This window comes from Lytechinus pictus, chromosome 3 (genome assembly GCF_037042905.1).
Source record: "Lytechinus pictus isolate F3 Inbred chromosome 3, Lp3.0, whole genome shotgun sequence".
Lineage (NCBI taxonomy): Eukaryota > Metazoa > Echinodermata > Echinoidea > Temnopleuroida > Toxopneustidae > Lytechinus > Lytechinus pictus.
The window spans coordinates 47,114,844-47,136,044 of NC_087247.1; the positions used below are offsets into that span (position 1 = coordinate 47,114,844).

At 33.6% G+C, this 21,201-nt stretch overlaps 1 protein-coding gene across 1 annotated transcript; it reads left to right on the top strand.

The window, feature by feature from the left end:
• The first annotated feature begins 2,053 nt into the window (after positions 1-2,053).
• LOC135153435 (uncharacterized) lies at positions 2,054-19,233 on the top strand. Its single transcript, XM_064095994.1, has 6 exons — positions 2,054-2,534; positions 8,579-8,697; positions 13,169-13,300; positions 17,671-17,700; positions 18,217-18,234; positions 19,130-19,233. The coding sequence occupies exons 2-6, from the start codon at positions 8,601-8,603 to the stop codon at positions 19,231-19,233; spliced, it is 381 nt and encodes a 126-aa protein (XP_063952064.1). The 5' UTR covers positions 2,054-2,534; positions 8,579-8,600.
• The last annotated feature ends 1,968 nt before the right edge of the window (positions 19,234-21,201 follow it).

The window sequence follows — 21,201 nt, forward strand, 5'->3', positions numbered from 1 at the left end:
AAATTAACTGAGCAAAATGTAGAAAATTTTATCAAAGAAATTAACAAAATTATTGAAATTTACAGTTTAGCAACAATTTGTGACATCAGTTATATAATATGCACGTAGTCATGAAATTTCATCAGGTGGGCTGATTATGTCATATTTTCATACATGTGTCTACGATATTTATACCTTATAATAACAAAAGTAGCAGCAATGAATATCTAATGCATTACATCAGTTGTCGACCCAATATTTGTTTTTCTTGGAGGACAAAATTTGACCAAACATAATTTCATATAATAAAATACAAAGGAACAAGTTTGGATATGACAAACAATTTACTCATTGAATATTCATGAAAACATGCACAGAAATGTTTTACCGAAAAAATGCAAATCTTAAAAATGTCATAACTTCGATATTCCTATGTGCGATTTTAATCAAATTTTCAGTGTTTTGTTTGTCTGATTTTTCTTATTCAAACCATTTCATTTTCAGCTTTGAGAACTCCTTTAAGAGTGAAGAGACGAATAAAACTGAAGGGTGGAGGAGAATACAGTATGTGGAGTCAAATGTTGCTATATTGGGAAAAGGGTTTTTTACGAGGGTTGTATGCATGCATGTTTGTTTGTTTATTTTGTTTGTTTGTGCGTGGTAGAGAGAGAGAGAGAGAGAGAGAACGTGTGAAATCAACAACTGATAGAAGACCAATCTATCGTGCAGTGGCATACCAAGACAACATATTTTAATGGGATTGCAATTTCAACAGTCACTTCATGAACCGCTAGGCCCTCTTTCTGAATATTTGGGAAAGTGTCAGGAGAGCTTGCCAGAAACTCTACATTTTTATTAATTTTAATGAACATATTTCAAGTCTGTCATAGATTTGGTATATAGCTTGTCCTGTCCTATCCAATTTCAATTTACCATCTTAAATAAAAATAAGGATACCAGCAAAAGATAAAAATGTATTAGAATACAAGGAAATCAAACAGGCAAAAATATATAAGGAAATGTGATAATATCAAGTGCCGTTATTATGATATACTTCCATGTACTTCCAGGCTGTTTCCTGAACTTGAGATGCGGTGTCAATTGAAATAATAAAAAAGGGGACGGGAAGAAATGTTTTTTTTTTTTTGTTGTTGTTGTTATTGTTTGTTTTTTATTGAAATTCAAATGGAAGAATATCTATTAATGACACTATTTTTTTTAATCCCCCTCCTTCGTTCCCAAACCCCTTACGCTGTGCCCATTGGAATGCTGGGTTCGTTTCATAAAGAGTTACAACTATTGTAAATTTACAATTAATGTAATTATAATGGTTAGCTTGATTGTGATTGGCTGATGAGAGCCCCCGTTGCATAAAAGTTACCATTATGGTAACTTTGCCATCCATTGTAACTTGCATGGAATCCTTGATTCTTATTGGCTGTTGATCAGCGTTACCATGGTAGTTATACCTCGGTCACATTTGCTCTACGGCGGCCGTACGGCGAGTCGAAAACGGCCGTTATAACATTTTTGTACCAGCTACAAGGTGGCTTGAATTAAATTTAATAAAACGACTGTTTTCGACTCGCCGTACGGCCGCCGTAGAGCAAATGTGACCGAGGTATTAGTAAACAGGGGCCCTCACCAAATAGGGCAATGGGGCAAATGCAATCCTCCTATCCTGTGATTTTTCAAGTTAAAGAAACAAATGGAGCGATAAAAAAGGAATTAAACAAAGAGTAAATTATTTAGGAAAGAACCTCGGCGCTCTCTGAGTAGTCTGCAAACACAGACCCATAATTGACACTGTACCAATACCAAGGATAGGGTAGAGAATACTCTCCAAACCCCCTCATCTGTCTGAAAGTATCCATGTATCATGAGTGAATCTAGCCTCTTACTTCAGACTCTCCATGATGAATGATGATAAAATAAGATGTCTGTCCTTGCAAACTAACCGCTTAGTGTAAGGGAAAACCCCTGATATTCCAGCGGACTGCCTTTTAAATGGGCGTTTCCTCTTGACCCTTGATGTCCCGAGTAGACATACCTCATTCAAAAATATACATAACAGCTGTGCACAGTTCCACACTCCTTCACATTTGCGTGTGCATGCATGGCTGGCTGGTAGCTAGACTTTCAAATCAGCGTTGGAAATCAACAATAATTTACATTTTTGGTGCAAAATGATTGCTGATTTATAAACAGCGTTTGTGTCACTGTCAAAGTGTGTGGGAAGTAGTGTACCCCCGATATGCATGTATAGGCCTAGTCATTAAAGACCGAAGTTCAGTTTGCTCTTAGCATTAGTGTTTGCATTTCTCGTCTGAATAAAGGTGGAAGAAGATAACAGTTAGGAGCATTAACATCGGTGATTGGAGACATGCACGCGGAAGACATTACTTTGCAGGAATGAGTAGGGGAAAACACTGTAGAGTGTAGCCTACAACCGTGATATTTTATACTTCATTGCAGTATGCAGAACCGATGCCCACCATTGAATTCACGCGGAAAAGGCATAACCTGCTCTCATCTAGTGGATACCTGTGAGTAATGTAAGTATATACTAGGAATCCCGTCTCCATTTAATCTAGCACTTGTTTTCACCATGGACCTACTACCCGGACCTACTACTCATAGTTCCATGTTTTCACGTATAGATGCACAGAGTATAATATCATGTGTTGCCTACGATTTTGAGTTTAAAGTTTTATACACACACGCTAGTCAACCAAGAATGCCCGTTTGATGCATGCATTAGTGCAGCTATTACATATTTTCGAAGCATGGAAGAGAAGAAAGAAAGTCCATCAGTTATCCCAAGGAGCTTCGTTATCCATACGAGCTAATAGTGTATACGTATCAAGTGATAAGAAATAGATGTCAAATATTCCATCATTATAGGAAGATAGTAGGGATATTTGGATATGGGGAGGGGTGGGGTAAGACAACCTCAAGATGACGTCATACCCTTTTTTCGGCTTTTACGACTTGTCCGTCTGTGTGTAATGCATATTTGATTATAATAGTCTCCCAAATATATTAGTATTAGTAGTAGACATAGTAGTAGTAGTAGTAGAAGTAGTAGTAGTAGTAGTAGAAGTAGTAGTAGTAGTAGTAGTAGTAGTGGTGGTGGTGGTAGTAGTAGTAGTAGTGGTGGTGGTGGTAGTAGTAGTAGTAGTAGTAGTAGTAGTAGTAGTAGTAGTAGTAGTAGGAGTAGTAGAAGTAGTCCTAGTAGAAGAAGAAGTAGTAGTAGTACTAGTAGAAGTAGTAGCAGTAGTTTGTAGCAGTAGTCAGTAGTAAGTATTATTATTATTATTATTAGTAGTAGTAGTAGTAGTAGTAGCGGTGGTGGTAGTAGTAGTAGTAGTGGTGGTAGTAGTAGTAGTAGTAGCAGTGGTAGTAGTAGTAGTAGTAGTAGTAGTAGTAGGAGTAGGAGTAGTAGAAGTAGTCCTAGTAGAAGAAGAAGTAGTAGTAGTACTATAGTAGAAGTAGTATAGTAGTAGTAGTAGTAGTAGAAGTAGTAGCAGTAGTCTGTAGCACTAGTCAGTAGTAAGTATTATTATTATTATTAGTAGTAGTAGTAGTAGTAGGAGGAGGAGGAGGAGGAGTAGGAGTAGTGGTAGTAGTAGTAGTATTAGTAGTAGTGGTCGTAGTGGTCGTAGTAGCCGTAGTAGTAGTAGTAGTAGGAGTAGTAGTAGGAGTAGTAGTAGGAGTAGTAGTAGTAGTAGTAGTAGTAGTAGTAGTAGTAGTAGTAGTAATAGTAGTAGTAGTCGAAGTAGTAGTAGTAGTAGTAGTAGTAGTAGTAGTAGTAGTAGTAGTAGTAGTAGTAATAGTAGTAGTAGAAGTAGTAGTACTTTTTTTTCAGTGATCATGGCAGCCCATAGGCTGAAATACATTCAGTTTACAAGCTTAAAGGACAAGTCATCCCTACAAAAAATTGATTTGAATAAAAAGAGAAAAATCCAACAAGCATAACACTGAAAATTTCATCAAAATCGGATGTAAAATAAGGAAGTTATGACATTTTAAAGTTTTGCTTAATTTCACAAAAACAGTTATATGCACATCCTGGTCGGTATGCAAATGAGGAGACTGATGACGTCATCCACCCACTATTTCTTTTGTATTTTATTATGTGAGATATGAAATATTCTAATTTTCTCCTCATTGTCAAGTGAAATAGTGATTAATTCCTCCCTGAACATGTGGAATTAGCATTGTTTAATACTTAATGGTTCAGTCAAGTCGGTCCCTATCGTCAAATCTGTAAAAAAAAAAAATGAAATATTGTATAATTCAAACAATAAAAAACAAAAGAAATAGTGAGTGATGGACATCATCGACTGACTCATTTGCATGTCACTGAGTTGTGCATATCACTGTTTTGTGAAAAATAAGCGAAACTTTAAAATACTTTCTAATTTTACATCCGATTTTGATGAAATTTTCAGTGTTATGCTAGTTTGATTTTTCTCTATTTATTCAAATCAACATTTTGCTGGGGTGGACTTGACCTTTAAAGAATACAACCATAAAAATACATAGAGAAATAAATACAGTAACGATAAAGAAAGAAAGAGAATTGGGGCAGACATGTGTGGATAAGAATGAAGAGAAAAAATTTGAATGAAATAGAACGATGGAGCGAGGGGGGGGGGGATTGGGGAGACACAGAATAGTGTATGAGAGCGAGAAAGAGAGAGAGAGAGATATGGGGGACCATTACTTGTCATGCTTCCGGGGGATATCAGAGAAAAATGATGCAGGATAGACAGAAGAGAGGGTAATGGAGCCAAATGAGAGAAGAAAGGAGAGGGAGAAATTAGATAAACGAGGCGACACTACCAGCATGGTTTAATATCAGTTATCAATTTTGAAATTTTTACATCAGCAGATCATCTCAATTGGAATAATGCTCGAAATTAAGAATATTATAACGAGGTTTGGGTAATATACTGCTTTAAGGATGGATGATTGTTATTTCAGAAGGTATTTTGTTAACACGAGGGGGGGGGGGGCATTCCCTTAAGGCCACCGCACCACCTTACGATTGGTTTGCGACCCGATTTTTAATGAAACGTAGTAGAATTTGATGTTAATATTGAAAGATGGAATATCTAACTGTGTAATGTTCTGATGCGTTCAAATATGTGACTTTGCAATCATCGTTAATAGAATAAAAGCGAATTTAACATAAAGTCGAAATGACGTCATAGCAATCGTACGATTGGCAATGATTTGAAACTACTTTGACTTTTACTCCAAAATAAAGGCTTGCTGTTATCAACAATTGTTATATTAGTATTCTTTCAGATAATTTGAGTCTCAAATAAAAAAAGATATTTTAAATTCACACTTTCAGAAAAAGAGCGAAATGCGATGTGTTCCAAAATCGGATCGCGGACTAGTCCTACAGTGTGCGGCGGCCTTTAGATAGGCTACGACAAAAAAATTCAAATTGATGCAGAGGTTCGAGGTTCGAGCCCTGGTCACGTCTTTCAGATGGTGACGTTAAAGGTCGGTCCCAGACGTAAATAATCATATCTGATTGATACACGTCTGACAAAACTCAAATACATACACACACAAAATACACAAAAATAGAAATTTGAGGGGAAAGACCTCTCCCCCTTCGTCGCCTCGGAATTACCACCCATTAATTAATTAAGGAAACAAGGTAATGAAATACAAATTTTGTTTTTGTAATGGTAATCACGATAGTATTGAAATCTATAAATGCAAACTGCATGGTTCAGTATGAAATGCCCACATAATACATCACGTCGTAGAATTTTGTGTCTGGTTTTGAAGGCGTGTGCCATATTTGAGGATACTGGTCATAATACATCATATTTCCTTCTTCCCAACGTACGGTCGCATCAAAGCCCGCACTTAAAGGAGAATTTCACCCTGACGATAAGTTGATTTTGTTAAAAGGAGGAAAATTTGAGAAAAAATCCCTCCAAAATTACTTAGTTATGAATTGTAAAAGTGTTGATTTTGTGACGTCACAAACGAAAAGCTCCTCATCGTTTGATATAAATCCCACAAAAGGCATTTATTTCTAAATAATGAAAGTGATTTTAAGTGATTTTATTTGTGAAGTGGATATATCATCAGACACATCATTTCATATCCCATTCTATAAGAAAAATATTATACTCATGGTTCAGGGAAGAACAGATTGGCTTTTCATAGCCAATCTTAAACGTGTTTTCTATAAATTTGTATTATATTCATCGTTATGCTCGTGAATTATAATCATTTGATCATGCAATGCATATTTGCTTATAATTGTTTCATGTATTTTTTAATTGTGAATAAAACCAAACCAAACCAAACTAAAAATTAGAATTTATGGTATATATGCGGGGGAGCTGCTTGCATATGACGTCACAAATTAAAAACTTTTAAGTACACAAATTTATTATTCTTTGCTTGATTTTCATCAAAAATTCACCAATCTTTCTGTCTATTTTTTTCTTTTTTTTAAACCAACTTTTCGTCAGGATAAACTTCTTGAACTCTTTCCCAAGGACATAGAAATATATAGTTGAGAAAATAATATATCGGCTACTTTTGCAAGTCTTGTTTTAAAGGTTATAACCATGACAATAAAATACCAGGTGAACAGCACCCCTTCCCCACCACGTTAAGTTTGTTTGAGCTCCCACTCAAGGAAAAAATATTCACTTGATAATGTGCAATCATATAATTATTTGAACACGCTATGATCTATTCATCAAAAACTCATTTTCAATAATTATGTCGATGAATAAACTGAACATAAAGCCATGAGAACATAATTACATAGAACATTCTGTGCTGTAAAAATAATAAAACCCGAACTTGAAATTGAAATATTATTATATTGTTATTGAATACTATAATTAAGGACTCTGTATAGTCATATTTACTATATTCTTCAAACTTCCTGATACACTGATTCTTCTACCATCATCATGATAAAGGGTCATGACTCTCCTTCCCTCCATAAGCATAACTTATCAAGCATTTAATGATTTTATTTTCTTTGTTGTGTTTACGTTAAATTATGATTTACGGCCATCTAATATTCGAAAGAAAAGCGAAATTACATTATTAAAACAATTCAATTTAACATTATGCTTAAGATGGACTTTGATTTTCCTTTTCATTTGAATCTTTATTATATATTGCGATTTTTTGTCTCCTTTTCAAATTTAAAACCAACAAAAAGGAGGATACTAGACGTTGGTTTACAACCTTTATATTTCCTTAAGTGGTATTTAGGGACCGACTCAACATTCGAAATTAATTTCATCTGACTCATGTATAACCGTAGTGAAAAAAATTAATTCTATGAATTTGTAAAATGACCAATTTGAATAATCCACTGAACTTACAGAAATCGGTAATTGGACTATGGACAAGGAAACAAGACATGCAGTAGTCAAGGCATGGACCTATTGGGTATCTTATATATGACTGGTTTATTATTTGTATTTCTTTCTTTCACAATTTGCTGAATAGGCTAAAAATATTCAGATTAAACAAAGAGAAATCAGATTGACCCCCCATCTCGTATTTAAGAAGACAAGGGAAGAATCGAAGGCGATTTTTTATACAATGAATTGTTATGATAATGTTAATGATGACAGTGATGGTGGATGATGATGATGGTGGTGGTGGTGGTGGTGGTGATGATGATGATGATGATGATAATGATGATGATAATGATGATGACGAAGGTGTTTGTAGCGATGGTGATGATGATTATGATGATGATGGAAGCAGTGATGGTGCACGGTGATAGTGATTGTGGATGGTGATGGTGATGGAAATGATGTTGCAATTGATGGCTGTGGTGACGGTTGATCTTATTAACTTCGTATTATTAACACCTGAGTGGTTATTCCACTGCAAAATTATTTAATTCACTTGTTGTATTTTGCTCAGCATTGGGATACTGTGAAGGACGTATTATTTCTTTAAGAATTGCCATTATTCATATACAGTATTTCGTTCTTTGTGAGCTTTATGAAAGACACGTAAATGGGAATTTTTTGAAAATATCGTTTTAAAATGGTTTTAGATATTTTGTATTTTGTATTTTTGATGTTGTTTGTTGTTGTTGTTGTTGTTCATAGTTATCTTGACATGTATTTTAAACTGCAGGGCGCCTTTGTAAAGCATTTTTAAGAACTGAACAGGCCTACCCTGCAGTATAAAATAAATAAAACAAAATAAATAAATAAATAAATAAATAACTTATGATTTGTGTTCAATAAATTCGTATTTACACTATAATAATTACCAAACTTACGGATATCTTCGATAAGATTTTTTAAAATCTTTAATTAAATATGAGGTAAGACGATATTCCATTATCTTGATCTTTGTCACTTCTTTTTCAATTTTGATCTGCTCAAAAAAATGAGCCTGGATGTCTAAACGTAAAGATCCATAGTATGAATTAGGCAATATATAGTTCTAACCTTGCATTATGAAATAAGAATGGCACATGTGTCCCTATTATTTGTATAATTATACTAATTGTGTTTGTTGTTGCTTTGTTGCTATTACCATCTTTATTATGTCCCATTTACGTTTGCAGATTAAATAGAATTGGACCAAACATGGAGCCTTGTCTTACTCTCGATTCAAACTATACGTGTACTGAACCCCCTCCTAAATTCAATATCTCACGTCCTAACTTCTGCTCGTCGTGTCCAGGTATGGCATGTATTCTTTAAATCAGTATTTGTGATAATTGGAGAACAAATTAACATCACATTTGATTTCATCTTCTCTGATCCTGAAGTTCAGCTTCATTAATTTTCTACATTTCCTACTTGATAAAAATACACGTCAAAACTATGAATGAGATGTGTTAAGACTATAAGCAAGAAAATAACCCCCACAATATTATGCAAAATTGTAGCTTTTTAATACACCACTGTATAAATCATTGTGAAAAGTAACATATGAATTTGATGTGCTACGAAGGGAAGTGATTGCATCAGGGAATAATATAATACGCAATCTTTTAAAAGAATTGACTGATGCAACTTATGAACAATAAGAACAATAAGAACAATTGCATTATTTTTTTTCATTATTGTTATTCTAAGATTGGCTCCTACTTGAATGAGTTGATATTATAATACATTTTTCTTGTAAAGCTGATACCTCTAGATAAAGCCTACTTCACACCATCAAAAAAATCCTGGAACAAATTTCAATAGAGGATTTCAAATTTCGGTCAGTTACGTTATAAAAAGAGGCCCTGAAAAATTGAGACGTGCATGTATTTGTCCGTATACAATTTCCTCAAACAGGGTTCAATCAAACAAACCGTGATTTTCATGTTCTTGCTGGTTTGACAAGTCATTTGATATGTAACATGATATATAGATCCTTTATAATTTCTGTCTGAAACAATTAAGAAACCATGGTTAGCTACGTACGTCACAGGAAGTTACGTTCTTAGATATATAGGCAGTATACATGGTATATATATATACATGTATCCAGACTATATGATTACATTATACCTTACCCATCACTACAAATTGAAGATTTTCCATCTTTTCTGTGAATTATTTTTAAATTTGTTTCCCTCTAATTAGGTGTGACGAACTGGCCTTTGAATTATCCAAATGATAAATGTACAAAACATATTCTGCCAAAGTGAACACAAAATAGATGTATTCCCATTTACCTATTTTTTGTCGTTGTGTTGTTCGGATTTTCATGTAAGAAGGTCTACATTTTGGGCCAACCAATTTCTGATGTCACTTTGCATATACAACGTCTAGTTGACCTGAATTTGAGAAAGGGTAAAAACCAAAGATTTTGAAAGTTTCTTATAATTATTATTCATTGAATCGCCCGTAACGTCCAAAATACGAGAGGGAATTTTCCGTTTATGTTTTTCGCATTAATAAATATAATTAATCACATTCACTGCATCATATGCATCATGCATGCTGATCACTGCATGCAGTGCATGTGCTATTTCTAGTATCACCAGGATCAATTCAATTTTTTTTTCACTGTAAAGGTTCTGCAAAAACCTTCCAGGCATGTGACAGCCCATTTCTTTTAGCGCTTATCTAAAATGATTTCATTATTATTAAATTTTAATTGAAAAATTGTTTGTCCACAATGTATGTTTGCATTTCATCTGCCACGTTCCCATAATTTGGTAAATTCTATTAGAATTTATTTTTGTCTGATACTCAGCATTATATATTTCTTTCTCTATCTTATCTTTTCTATACTGATTATTATTATTATTATTATTATTATTGTTGTTATTATCATTATTATTATCATTATTATTATAGGTTTTCCCGTCCAATTTCATCAGATTTGCATTTAAATTAATGAAAGGACGTTCAAATTCGAAATATTTCGTCCACCCTCTGCACACATGGTTCATTTTCATTTATTTTGCATTCAATACCGTTTTATATCAGAGAAATTCGTTCAAATTAATGGCCCAAAGGTGTCATTTAATTTCGCGACGACGAACTGATCATTTAATTTCTCCTAGAATACTATTTTCAATTTCATTTATCGGCACACATAATTGCACTTTAAACGTCCAAATTTAGATAGCATGTTTCTGTGTTCATTTTTCTATTACGTTATACAATTTTTTTTTAAAAACTTTACCCTATCTTTCTATTTTTTCTGACCTTTTCAGTTAAAATGATTTTATTCCATTATGTTTGATAAAGACTTTATTCATGTAACACTTATAGGATATGGTTGTAAACGCTTATTCTTTTAGTGATTGATGAGTGGGTGCAGGGGCGGATCCAGGATTTCCCAAAAGGGGGGGGCACATTTTCCCGACGAATTTGACGAGCAAAAAAATGTTTTTAACCAAAGAATAAGGGCATTTCGTCCACGAAAAAAATAATTGTGCCTCTAAAAAAAGGGGGGGGGCACGAGTCGGCTGCCCCCCCCCCTGGATCCGCTAGTGAGTGGGTGGATGACCTATGCCAATGGCAGGTATTTTCTCTTCATTATCTTGTTCTTTTTTTTATTTTACATAATTGTAATTTATATCGTTTTGGGGTAGGGATAAGAAACATGGTATTGAAAGTGGAACAAAAACGAGTTGTTGTTCCGATGATGGTTTGTCAGATGGATGATACATTTTAGTAAAATTGTAAACATCCAATTTAGAAGTAAAACACATTTCCATAATTATTCAAAAGAAGTAAACAACAACAACGAAAAGCACTGTCCATACCCTATAAGTGATTGCATATTAATGATTTTGAATTCCTAAACGTTCGCAAGCAATGTACCGGTGCGAATTTGAAAACACTTCTCCAGCTATTTTTAATTTGATCGTGCTTTATAAATGTTTCAATGAGATAACCTTGAAATCGAGTGCCAATAGAATTGAATTGAATTAAGTATTTGGATATTTGAATGCTGATCTCATAGGTCATTCAAATTAGTTGCAAATTGAATTATTACATTAAATCGGTTGAAATTTTAACGAAATTGGACCGGAAAACATATATTATGTTCATTCAAGTAAAAAGCGAAAGTTATCGATTATGATAGAAATAATAGAATCGATGATGAAGGGAATGATAATTTATTCATAAATACTTTCTTTGATCTCTATTTAATTAAAAAATAAGAGGTTTATTATGCAATTCGTATTAGACCACGATGTACCAAGTATTAAACCTTGGAATACTTTGTTAAAAAGATATTCATTATTGATCCTAAAAGCTGTAAATTATGATTTCCTTTATCTTCACACATTCTTTAAGTATGATGAAATGATTTGTTCGTCAGAATTTGTTCGTATATTATTTTCTTAATAAGTTTGACTAGCAGAGCTTGCAATTGATTTTTTTTCATTTTACTATGTTTTGTTTATGTAAATTTTGCACTTTTTTGTTTTTATGTTATGCATGGTCTTTATGTAAAACAGTATGTCAATTACTAATGGGGCTACCCTGCTGAAATTAAACTAACTAAATAAGTAAATAATAAACTGACCAACTAAGTAAATAACTTACTAACCAACTAACTTACTAAGTGACTAACTAAACAAATAAATAAATGAATAAATGTGATATTTTTGTGTTCCTTCTATTACTTATTCCGTCGAGTGTTTTTCTGTAGTTTGTTCTTTGAATTAATCGTCTTTGTTGAATGATTACTGTTGCAACTTAATAGTGATTTTCAACATATTTCTGTATACTAAATAATTGTTATCACGAATATACACCGGGTGAGCTGAGTACACCTCAGCCACCTTATTTTTTATGAAAATTTTATTTCATTGAACTGTATAAACGCTATCTAAAATTCTAAGTATGTCGTTCAAACCCGTCACTTTATAAAAACTATTGCTTTAAGTTTTAAAGAAGCTGTTTAAACTTTTAAACAAGTTTTCTGAAAAAAAGTTAAAACATTTTTTGAAAAAAACTTTTAACATTTGTTGTAAAAGTGACGGGCCTAAAAATTATAAACAGCGTTTTTACATACTCCAAGTAACAAATTTTGTTACAGCGAAAATCTCACAAATTAAGCAAGTAGTCAATGCAGCTTTAATAAGAAAATCTTAATTTCAAAAGCAATAAAATGAGGCTGACATCATTTAGCTTTTTCATTTCCAAGATAATGCATACAACTGCATGGAAAAATTAATGTAAAATATGGAAAGTCACAACTTTGCATTTTTCATTAGATTTCGATGAAAATTAAATAATGTTTTGCTTATCAGGCTTGGGAATTTCTTTAAACTGGAAGAATGTAGGACAGTTTGTAATTTATTGATCGAATTATCCAAATAATCCAGGATTCCCTCATACATGTCATAGTCTTTGACCAAAAATTAACCTTACAGAAATTTATGTAATAACTATAACACGAATGCGATGGGAAAGTATGATAAATAACGTATGACACTACATGATCCTGCATGTTTAACATCTCTTAAAAAAAAAAATTTCAACCAATAATATTTAAAGCTGGTTATAAAAAGCAAATTGATTAAATATAACAGCAGTCCGTGTGATGCAAAGCCTACCCTCGCCTAGATTAATCCATAATAATGTTGAAAAGTTGAAACTTCTCTTTTAGTTTTACAGACCTATTTAAATGAAAATATTATAACTTGAAACATAAGAGAAAGGAAATTTTTTTATGTTCCGAATAACAGCATCACCAACAACCGAAGAGCCTACAACAGTCTCATCAACCCTTACATCAACCGTGATATCAACGGCCTCAGATATCATTTCTACCATTATTACGAATGCTTCAACTCTTACCCAATCAAGTATTACCCCAGGTAAAACAAGTAAAGATTAACATTATCCTGATTACATAGACAATTCTGGTTTAAAAATGGATGCATATATCAGAACTTTGAAGTTCGTCGATTAATAGTAGTGTATTTGAAAAGTGTTTTCCTCTTTCAGAAATTTGACGAAAAAGTGTCAAAATATATGTTTAGGAAGACATGTGGTCCCATATGCATGATATGGCGACTGCCTTAATGTTAGCCATGTACATGCATGTATCTCCGCGACAACTGCTCCTGCGGCAAATGCTCTGACGACAATTGCTCATGCAACACATGCTCCTGCGATAATTTCTCCACTGACATTTGCTCTGCGTCAAATGAGGACAAATACTCTGCATATATTTGCTCCGCCGACATGTGTTTTACCGATATCGATATTTGCTCTACCGAAAACTACTCCATTCGATTCAATATCATTGACATGCAAGAAATATTTGCAAAATCTGAGATGCTGTACCGTGTATGTGTTGTGCAGTCATACTCATTAGAAATTGCATACAATAAAAACATTAATTTAAGACTGATAATAATAATCGGGTTTTGATTGCTGTATAGAGCTCTTGTGAGATTGTCTGGACATTTTTTTCTGTTTTCTCCCCTTAATTTTCCTTCCCCCTTTTCCTTTAACACGTGATTGATTTCCAAATGTCCTGATGGCTAGATAGGAAAACCTTGCATATTTCAGAAAGGAGAGTACCTTGAATTGGGATTGAAAACGTGCTCCCATTGTGACATTGTTAAACGTTCAAAATTAATCTTCTAACACGTTTTAACCAGTGTGGATAAGAGCGAGTGAAGCGAGCATGTCGATATTGGGCAATCGACATGAAAGCGGGTAAGATCGTGGATCATTTTCATGAAGGATATATAAAGCATTACACCCCCCCCCCCCTTCACTACCATTACCACATCGTCCATGGGCCTTCTGTGTTGGAACAATTTTATCAACGTAGCATGCAGCTGTTGGTGGAAGAGCAAACAAATATCGCGTAGCTATGGTCTTTCGGAAATATTAATTTTATGTTTTTTATGGGCAGAGAGCAAATGTCGGCGGAACAAAATGTCTGCGGAGAAAATTTCGGCGGAGCAAAATCAAAGTCAGCGGAACTTGTCTGCGGAGAAATAGTCGGTGAAACAAATTAATATCGGCGATGCATTTATCGCTGGATGTAAAATGAGAAAGTTACGACGTGTTTTTTTTTTTAGATTTTAGTTTTCAAAACAATTATGCTCATCCTGACATGAGGGAATTAATGATGTTACTCACTCATTTTTCATCTCTATTTTATTTCCTGTAATATCAAATGTTTCAATTTTGTATCTGCTTTGATGATAAAGAAGTACCAAATTCATTGAAAATTCAAATCAAGTTTAATATTATTGGAGGTAAAACGGAAATATTTTTTTTTATTAAATAGAATATGCAAAAGATATGAGTGTTGACACGATTGGCCCTTTTGAATTTTTATTGTTGGAAATAAATGAAATGAAAATGAAATATCAAATTATTTTTCTTCAAAATTCTCAAGTAGCATTTCTGGTTCCAATCATGTTTGATGTTGCTTGACAACCCTTGGGGTTTTAAAATCATCCTAATTTATGTCATTTTTTAGGGAAGGCAAACGTTCCTAATCAAGTCGATAATTATTGAATGTTTTAATTAAAAATAATGAAATCATAAACAAACTGTGTAGCGTCATTCATTTTCACTCACTCATTTGCTTACTCAATGTAGTATTGCTTATGTCTATGTAGTTTTCATCCACCAACGCGACCGTTTTAAATATACATGCATATCAAATAGTGTAATGTGCTTGTATTTGATTTTATTATTTCAATGAGCAGTTATTTCATATACATTAAAAAAACACGATGATAACAATATCATGTACAGACAAAGAGACAATAACAATTAAAACAATCATTAAAACGTTATTACGAGCGGATTCCATTCATGCATACTTTCCCTTTCTTTCAGAACCCCTGAAATAAAAGATTCATATCGATATATCCGGTTGCAAGAGTTTCATTTTTAGATACATGAACAACGTACATGGTATTCGGTGAGGCAAATTACTACACAAGTTTGTATCAGACGGGGCTGATTTTGATATTTGTTTAAAGCTTCATATCTTCATAGTGCTTTCCAACAGTCTGTCTCCAAATAAAAAAATTAAGATAAGTCACGTGCCATACATCGTAGTTCATAGATCGATTTAGTAAAGTCATGCTGCATTTTATCATGGATTATTTAAGTGTAATATTGTGTGCGAGATCTGTAATTGTATACCATTTCCTTACATTTACTTCCTCATACCATGTATACAAATGTTTTATATATATTGTACTCCAGGGGCGGTAACATGTGGGTAGAGGCGCGACCGTTGCACTTGACATTTCAAGAAGTGGGGGCAAAAGGGGGGAAAATACGATAAAATAGAGGGAAAAAAAGGCCAGGAAGTTGATGATAATTAAGAGGGGTCTTGGCCGTGTCACTCCATAACAAATTTCTATAATTCCACTGAGAAAAATATAGCATCATCTTTAGGTCGCCTTGCCTAGCTCCCCCTCCGCTCTCCGCCTCCCCGTCAAAATATCATAGCGTCGCCCCTTCTGGGTTCCACTCCATTCTGCTGTATGTACACCCATGTAGTGTTTCTTGAAATGTAATTTCTTCTTACATGTCCTAATGTATCAAATTTAAGGACTTTTGATGTTAATCATTGTACCACGTTCAGTGGCGTACCGTGGGTCACGGTATTGGGGGTACCAGACAAATTTTGAGCCACTTAGTGAGCGCGCGAAGCGCGCTAAGTTGACAGGTATACTGACCTAATAGAGACATTTTAAGGACAGTGTCATTAAACGGATATGTATCTCACTGATCAAAAAATGCGAGCGCGAAGCGCTAGCAGAAAATTTTTGATATTCAGACCTAAAAAGGGACATTATAATCAAATTTTTGTAATCATGATACGTACCTCTCTCACTAAACAAAATTTTTGATATTCAGGCCTAAAAAGGGACATTATAATCAAATTTTTGTAATCATGATACGTACCTCTCTCACTAAACAATGCGAGCGCGAAGCGCGAGCTGAAATTTTTGTATATATTGACCTCAAACAGGGAGATTTTAAGGACTATATTTTAGGAATCCATTAAGAGTATACATATCTCACCATAATCATCTAATGCAAGTGCCAAGCTCTTGCTGATTTTGTTAGAATTACATCTAAACGCATTAAGCACTTGTAGTAATAAAATTGTAATAATCATTATACGCATCTCACTAATAAAATATCGCTTAAAATTGAGAAAATTCAATCCTGAAGAGGGGCATTCTAAGGCTTGTTTGTAGGAATTCAATAAGACCGTACGTATTTCACTAACCAAATGATGCGAGCGCGAAGCGCGAGCTGAAAATTTTTGATATTCAGATCAGAAAAAGGGAAATTTTAAGGACTGATTCTAGGAATTCATGGAGAGCAGACATATCTCACCAATCCACTAATGCGAACATAAGCACGGACAGGAAATGTTTTATATTAAGACCTTAAAATGGGGCAATCACTTTAAGTAGTCATGAAAAAGAAGCATACTATTGTACATAAAACAATAATATCTCGAAGTGCGAGGAAATATATTTTGTGTATATTGACTTGAAAACGGGAGGTTTTAGTACAACAGGATTATATATCTCGTTAAACAGACAATAAGAGTACCAGGAACAATGAAGACATAGGTCCTGAGTGAATTAAGTTTCATAAAGTTATGAAAAAATATTTCTTATGTAATATAACATAACATAATTATAATTGAATATAACATCATAATGAACAATAATTTTTTCTTTCTCAGTACGTTTCTCTTCCTTTATTCCTCTTTTTCTCCTTTTCCCCGTTTTTTGTTTTTTGTTTTTTTGGTCAGCCGATTGGGGGGGGGGCACGTGCCCCTCCATGCCCACCCCGTAGTTACGCCACTGACCACATTGTTGTTACGAGCACTGTCATCTTGTTGCTTCTTTAATCTACCAATATTTTCTTTGTCCTTTTCATGTTTGTCTATTGCTTTAATTTGTCTTCTGATGTTTTTTATTTGACTCACAAGGCCCAAATCGAAACCAATTTGCTAACTATTTGTAAGTGGGATTGAACAGAGTTCGCATTCATTTTATTATTATTATTTACGACTATAATGTCACCTTCGTCAAAGCAAATGCAGTTCAAATTATGAAAGTGAAGATGTCATGAATCACAATTTTAATATTCCTTGCCTTTTTTGGCGATTGATAATACAATTAATTTGTTTGTATATAATTATATCTCCGTTTTCATCGTTCTCCTTCTATCACAGGTCCTCCCACAAGTCCCTCAACAAGCAAATGTAAGTCCTCACTTATTAGTTTCTTTGAAATATATCTTCGAAAACGACCATATTGAAATAAATGTCAATTTGTCAAGATAAAATATATTTCTCCATCTCGTATAGTTTAAAAAGCTTCCGTAACTAAGGATACTGATCTGTACGGGTAAGTCCTATGTGTGCTTCACTTGTTCGGAATTTATACTTAAAGTTCTCTTACCAAATTCTTCGTCTTCCGTTTCAGTCTCTATATTATAAGGAGCATTTGTTTTGTAAGACCGATATGGTTGTGTTAATATAATTAAATTTTGTCAGCATAATTATGATCCATAAGTCGCTGAATACCTTAATTAAAAAAACATTTCTTATTTCTGAAATCTACAAATTTATTCAGAATGATATTTTTCTTTTATTATTAACCAACAACAATATGTTCATATTTTGTCTTTTGTTTTAGAATAATGTCGATAATCACCCTATATATCTTGTTAAAAGTATTATTTGCATTATTTCTGAAATCTCTTTTCATGCCTGCAGCAACACCCGGATCTACTGGTAAGTTGCACGAACGATGAGAAACGAGAACACAATGTCTTTGCGATAATCAACGTTATTTTGATTGTAAATAAAGAGCCCTTTTTTAATAGGAGGAAATTATAATTTGTCAACAAATTTTCGGCATTACTCTGACTTTCATTACAGATCGTGTATACGAACTTAAACAAATAGTAATGACAAAAACTAATTGTTTGTTAAGTTATTTTGATTGTCATTTCTATGTATTATGTCTCTCTGATCATAAAATAATTAAACTAAGCCACCTATCCATGTCACCTATGCAACCGTTCCCCGCATTTCATATTAGCTACGACATGATTGAGAGATATACTCTTTTAAAGGGGTGGTCCAGGCTCAATAAATAGAGTGAAATTCACAAAGCAAAATGCTGAAAATTTGATCAAAATCGGATAACAAATAACAAAGTTATTGAATTTTAAAGATGTGCATTTTTCCGGTGAAACAGTTCTAGGCATTCATGAATATTTATTAGGTGGGCTGATGATGTCATATCACCCACTTGTTCTTTTGCATTCTATTATATGAAGTTAGGTTTAGTCAAAAATGTTCTACAAAGAACTAAAACAATTGGATTGACAACTGATTAAGTGCATTAATTATTTATGCTGCAATATATTTCATCATAATGGAGACATTGACAAATCATTTACACATTAATTTTATGAAAAAATGAAACAATAATTGATTTCATGTGATAACAAAAGAAAAAGGAAAGTGTGGATGTGAAACCTTACAAGCTATAATGTTTATAAAAACATGCTTTTTGAGAAACGGGTATTTCTGGTCACTTGTATTTGCCACTATCTTTGTTTAAAACAACTTTTACTAATTGACAATTATTTGTCAATATGTGTTGATTTCCTCCAACTAGAATCAACAACGTTTATGATTACGACTGAAAATCGTACAGCCATTTGCGGTAAGCAAAACGTATTGCACATTGCTATTCGAGCTATATGCTCGCATTCACTTTAGTCCATGATAGAAGAGGCTTAACCTTGTTTTTTCATGTAAACAATATTATTTGATGGTTTCTGTCAATTCGAGGGTGCTGATTACGAATCTGAATGATACCACTCGTGTAACCTTTAGCATTTCCCGCAAATTGGCAAAATCCAATATGGACGCCAAAATATGCATATTACCCATGAAAATCATAAAATTGGCTATAAAATGTATGTAATTGTGTTGCAGGAGTGAAATGCTCTCTGAAAAAAACTTTTTTTGACAAAATATTTATTTATAGATATTCAAAATGGCCGCCACAGACCTCTGTACACCCTATTATGTACAATATAAATAGGAAAAATTAATTTTTCACAAAAATTATCACTAAACTGCAAGTAATTGTGATCTATGGACGAAGTAATATAATTATGAAAATCATCAATGCTAACATGATATATCATTTATTATGTCATGTATGGGAAAATTGTTGTATTTAATATTCAAAATAGCTGGCACTGGCCCAAATAGTATTATTTTATATGGCAATAGGGCCAACAAAAATCACAAGAGTGAGCACTAAAATGCATATTATTAAGTGAAACGAGTGGAATACTGACTAAAACACAATTGCTTACGAATTACATTATTTAATATGCCATGTATGTGATAAATACTGTATTTTGATATTCAAAATTGTCGCCAAAGGCCCTAACAGTATTATGTATAATGAGAAAGAGGACCAAAAAAATCACAAGAGTGAGCACTGAAATGCATTTATTTGTGATAAAAAAATGAGATACTGTGTAAAAAACATAATTTTTAACGAAATATATCATTCGGGTTTAAAGTTTGTGTTTAATACTGTATTTTGACTTTCAAAATGGCCGCCATAGACATTGATTGTATATGTACAATGCGAACTAGGAAATACATTTTTACACGAATGAGCACCAGGGGCGTCGATCCATTTTTCAGATTAGGGGGGGGGGGGCAAAATCATGAATCGTTCTAAAGGCGCTCGATCACACCAAACAAACTCACCCACACACACACACACAGGCCTAATTATATCTATATGAGAAAGAGACTCGGACACATATCTCACCAACAAATTAATGCGAGCGCGAAGCGCGAGCTGAATTTTTTTTTAATGCTGACCTGAAAACAGGAATGGTACCTGTTTAGGACTGTTTGTAGCAGTAATTCATGTGGAGGATACATATCTCACTACACAGATAATGTTACGATATGTTTGCCCCCCCCCCAAATATTTTCATTGGTGGGGCGATCACCCCCCTGCCCCCCCCCCCCCCCAGGATCGACGCCTCTGAATTGAGCACCATAAGTGCACGTAATTGTGATCTATGAGTAAAATATTGTCTGAAAGCATTATTTCTAACAAGATATGTCAGTTCTTCTGCCAGGTAAGTGATAAATACTGTATTTTGAAAGTCAAAATGGCCGCTACAGGCCCCAACAGTATTATATACAATGTGAATGGGGACAAATGATTTTAACAAATTTTGGCTTTGCTTGACTAAATTGAGGTGTATGAGAGAAATATTGTCTGAAAACATGATTACTAACGAAATATATCATATCATCTAAAATTTAGGTGATAAATGTTATATTTAAAAATTCAAAATGACCGCCGTATGCCCTTTTGTGAAAATTATGTCCTCATTCTAATTGTACACAATAAGGGCCCATGGCGGCCATCTTCATTTCAGAATGCAACATTTATCACCTTAATAGCACCAGATATGATATACCTCGTTAGAAACCATGCTTTTAGACAATATTTCACTCTTACATCACAATTATACATGCAATACTTACATACAGTCAAGGAAAGTCAAATTCTGTCAAAATTATATGTCCCAAATCACAATGTACATAATAATTTCAGGACTTATGGCAGCCATTTTGAATTTCAAAGTACAGCATTTATTACCTCCATGGCCAATGTGTGATGTATTTATTCAGAAATAATGT

Excerpts from the sequence above, each read along its gene's own strand:
- LOC135153435 (XM_064095994.1), top strand. The coding sequence starts at position 8,601 with ATGGAGCCTTGTCTTACTCTCGATTCAAACTATACGTGTACTGAACCC. Across the intron at positions 8,698-13,168 it reads CTTCTGCTCGTCGTGTCCAG|CATCACCAACAACCGAAGAG; the intron begins GTATGGCATGTA and ends TCCGAATAACAG. Across the intron at positions 13,301-17,670 it reads CCAATCAAGTATTACCCCAG|GTCCTCCCACAAGTCCCTCA; the intron begins GTAAAACAAGTA and ends CTTCTATCACAG.